The sequence below is a fragment of the Sinocyclocheilus anshuiensis genome, unplaced genomic scaffold (genome assembly GCF_001515605.1).
Source record: "Sinocyclocheilus anshuiensis isolate Anshui unplaced genomic scaffold, SAMN03320099.WGS_v1.1 scaffold262, whole genome shotgun sequence".
NCBI lineage: Eukaryota > Metazoa > Chordata > Actinopteri > Cypriniformes > Cyprinidae > Sinocyclocheilus > Sinocyclocheilus anshuiensis.
Genome location: NW_015547650.1, coordinates 848791 through 853332, shown reverse-complemented (window position 1 = coordinate 853332; position 4542 = coordinate 848791). Strand labels below are relative to the sequence as shown.

Sequence of the window (4542 nt, the reverse complement as noted above, 5' to 3'; positions counted from 1 at the left end):
AAAAATCGACGCGTTTCAGAAAGGCGGGGCATAGAGGAGAAACAATAATGTACAGTATGTGGAAAATAATGTGTTTTTTGAACCTTAAACCGCATAAACACATTTCATTACACCAAATACGCAAAATGTTCTTTTTAGCAGCATCATATGACCCCTTTAAACATGATGATCCATCTGCTTTCAGATATATCTCAAGGCTTTCAGATATATATCAAAACATTAAAAAAACTATATTTTGTAAAAAAAACAAAAATGAAATTGATACTGAATTTTAATCCAAACACATGCATAGTCAATACAGATTCATAAATATGTAATAAATATAAAAGATACATTTATAAATATGATATAAACTCATTGGTCTCCATCCCGTCACTCAAATTTAACTGTGTTAAGTCAAAAAAAAAAATCTAAATGACAGTCATTTCCCAGCAGAAACATCATCAAAACACAGATTCAGTATTCCTCAAAATGAATAAAAATAATGTAACTCAGAATATGACGCAAACCTGCAATAATTAAATGTTAAACAACACAAATATCCTTTATGTATTTAATCCCATTCTATTAACCAATGTCTTTGCTTCTGACCTTCGATGATCCAGTTCAACCGTACTAATACGCAAAACTTACTCTAGACAAACATTTGTGTCTTTTTTTTATTGCTGAAGTGTGTTGAAATTTCTTCTTCTGCATTCTACTGTACGGACGTAAATTTACTTTCCCTTCAGCCTGAGGCTTATTCATTTCACTTTTGGTGAAAATAGAACTTTTTTATTTTAAAAACAAACAAGCAAGCCCTGTCCAGATTTAAAAAGTAACGCAAAAGTAACATAATGCATTACTTTCCATAAAAAGTAACTAAGTAACGTAATTAGTTACTTTTGTATGGAGTAACGCAATATTGTAATGCATTACTTTTAAAAGTAACTTTCCCCAACACTGGCTATAATGTGTTTCAATGGGAGTGTGTGTGCCATGTGTGTGTTTGTGTGTGTTTGTGTGTGTGTGTGTGCCTGTGTGTGTGAGTTTTTTGTGCATTGGGGACATTCTGCAGTCTCAGCCCTTTGTTTGGGTATGCAACTTTTCTGGATTGTGTCAGATTTTATATAGTAAAAAAATAAATAAATAAATAAAAAAAATGCTGTTTTTTTCCATTCCATTCATTCTTATGGCCGGGTCAAAATGACCCGCGAGGGACACTTTTGTTACTTTTTTTATTACACCTTATTTTATTACACATAGAATCCTCGAATCAACTAAAATTTTTTTGTGTGTGCTCCATGATCAAGTGTGACAAAATGAAATTAAAAAAATCCGCAGTTTTTTAGTAAATTCCATGCTTTTCCAGTGGCGGGTCAAAATGACCCGCGAGGGACACTTTTGATACTTTTTTTATCGCACCCACTTAAACTGCTCGAATTCACTCTAAATTTTTTTCATGTATTCCCGGTTCAAGTGTGACAAAAGTAAAAAAAGTCTCGTAACATAACGATCAACGCTCGATTTTTAAAAAAATCTTGAAAAATGTTTGGGTCAAAATGACCCAAGGGACGGATGAGGGTTTTAATCAAGACAGAATTTTTGTTCCTTTAAATCTTTGACAAAGATCATGTACAGTAAGTTCAAATTCAAATGCAATACAATGCAAATTCAACATAAAGACATTTACAGGACTCACCAACAGTATTGCTGACATTCTCACCCTTCCCATTGTGCTCCATTGTGACCTGCTGCACAGCCCCAGATTGGGGCGTCAGCCCCGTACTCTGACCTTTGACCTCTCTGCCATCACTGCCGAGAGGTATCTCGGTCTCCAAGGTGTGGGATTGGGAATTGGATGAAATTTGATGATCACCTGCAGTTTGACTCGAGAGTTGATGATCTTCCTACAGGGACCATGAAACAAAATTGAAGGGGACTTATCATTTTAAAGGAATAGTTCACCCAAAAAAATGAACATTTGCGTACTCTCCCTCAGGCCATCCAAGACGTAGATGAGTTTGTTTCTTCATGGGATCAGATTTGGAGAAATGTAGCATTACATCACTTGCTCATCAATGGATCCTCTGCAGTGAATGGGTGCCGTCAGTATGAGAGTCCAAACAGCTGATTAAAAACAACCAATAATATCCGCAAGTAATCCACGCGACTGAAGTGCATCAGTTAATGTTTTGTGAAGTGAAAGGCTGCATATTTGTAAGAAACAAATCAATCATTAAGACATTTTTAACCTCAAACTGTTGCTTCCGGCTAAAATACAAGTTCTCTTTCTATATTATTGCTTTCTACAGTGAAAAAATCTGAATCAGGTGAGAAATATGCAGCGATCAAGCACCGTTTACAAGCAAAAACAGTTCTAAACAAATATGTCAATGGATTTCGGTGTGAGAAGAAGGCAAGGAATGGACTTTTTTACTTTTTCACTCATTATTATCGATTATGTAATTATTTTTTGGCCAGAAGTGACAGTTTGAAGTTAAAACACATTATTGATACATTTGTTTATTACAAACACACAGCTTTTGGCTTTACAAGAACTGACGTTGTGTGGATTATTGTGATGTTTTTATCAGGTGTTTGGACTCCCATTCTGACGGCACCCATTCACTGCAGAGAATCTATTGGTGCGCAAGTGATGTAATGCTAAATTTCTCCAAATCTGTTCCCATCAAGAAACAAACTCCTCTACCTCTTATGGCCTGAGGGAGAGTAAATGTTTAGCAAATTTTCAATTTTATGTGAAGTATTGCTTTAACACTTTAGACATATCAACTAAATCAAGTTAATTTAATTTATTGTGACATGCAGTCACAAAAGTACTTACATGTCCTCCGTTTATTAAACCTAAAATTAAAACAAGAAATAAGTCAAAAGCTGGCATATGTCAGACAGTGTGAGCAGCTCATGTAGGTGCAACAGCGACTGTGTGAACTGTATGTTGCGTGCCTAGGCGTTCTGTGGTTTCTCAGGTTGTTATGGATGTGTTAAATGCATGTCATTCTGAAACACTGTGACTGTTTATGTTGAGTCTGACCTTATGGGAATTAAAACACGTGAGAGACAATGCAATGTGCTTTACTGTAAGAAGCAGTCTGGGTGGATTCCAGGCCACTTATAGCTGCTACACTGCACTTTAGACATGAAAATACAGTACTGTGGTTCAAAAGGAGTTTCTTGGTTTTAGACAATTACTGCTGACAAACACAGTATCATTGCAGACTTGTGTTATTTGTGTTCATTTGTAGCCTATTTTATGCTGAAGCATTCAAAAGATCCATTGCATATTAGTCTTTATATCATACCATGCCATTTTAAAAACGTTATCTTTGCCCCGTTTTTCACCAGCATACAGAATCCAGCCATGAACAAGATTATCAACATTAAGATCAATAGCAGCAGCCAATGGGACTGGCTTTCCTCTGAAGTGTCTATGAGTGGTGCAGTGACCCCTGGTGATGACAAAAAGAAACTCAATGTCATTTTTACTCAATGTGCTTCCTCAGTTTTCTAAGTTATTGCAACAGAATGTAATTACTTTTTTTTTTTTCGTTGGATTTTGATATTATTTAACCATTTTTTTGCCTACAAATTATTGCTCATTACTATAAAGATTTTCACATTTGTTTTTTAAATTATTATTTAAATCAGCATAAATTAAAAACAACATACTACCAAAATACAAAAAATACTAATATTTATTTATTTTTTGGATTAAGGTATTTATAATATTTCTACAATAGGCTTAATTTTATTTATGCAAAATGTATGTCCTTTTATCAGTTTTATTTTAGTATCAATGAGATACTAAGAGTTTTTATTAATAATTTAAATAATTTATGTAATTTTTATATTTTCTGTTTTCATTTAAATTGAGTAATTTTGTCGTGTTTAGTCATTTTTCGTTTTTTTTTTTTTTTAAATGCCTCTATAGTTTTTATTCATTTTTATTTCAGTTTCAGTTTTAATTATTTTAGAACATCAAGTTAAACTAAATTAAAATGAGAAATGTTGCCTTGACAACTAGCTGAAATATACAGTGCTGTGAAAAGGTTTTTGCCCCTTCCTGTTTTTTAAATTTTTTGCATATTTGTCACACTTAAAAGATTCAGGTCATCAAACAAATTTTAATATTACACAAAGATAATGCAAGTACATACAAAATGCATGATTTCATTTATTAAAGGAAAAAAGCTGTCCAAACTTGCTAACAGACGTAAACAGCGTATGCTGTTCTGTGTCAGCTGCGTCACACGGCTACTCTGTTTCCGTTCAGATCAAATCACAACAACGTAGGAAACAAATCCGGCGTGACGCAGCTGACACAGAACAGCATACACTGTTTACATCCAGCGGATATTCTCCAAAATGGCACCAGGGTGATGCGGAGGAGACGAATTGTTGAATAAAGTCGTTATTTTTCTTTTGTGCACAAAAAGTATTCTCGTAGCTTCGTATAATTGCGGTTGAGCCACTGAAGTCAAATGGATTATTTTACAGATCTCCTTGCTACGTCTCTGGACTTGGGAACATTTCAGTTGC

At 34.3% G+C, this 4542-nt stretch overlaps 1 protein-coding gene across 1 annotated transcript in view; it reads right to left on the bottom strand.

Annotated features, from left to right (window-relative positions):
- LOC107702006 (uncharacterized) overlaps window positions 1-4542 on the bottom strand; it is a 28444-nt gene that overhangs the window by 12533 nt on the left and 11369 nt on the right. The window contains exons 6-8 of the mRNA XM_016504184.1: window positions 3306-3452; window positions 2828-2847; window positions 1682-1889 (exon numbers count right to left, since the gene is read on the bottom strand). Of these exons, the coding sequence (XP_016359670.1) occupies window positions 1682-1889; window positions 2828-2847; window positions 3306-3452 (375 nt within the window). The remainder of the gene's footprint in view (window positions 1-1681; window positions 1890-2827; window positions 2848-3305; window positions 3453-4542) is intronic.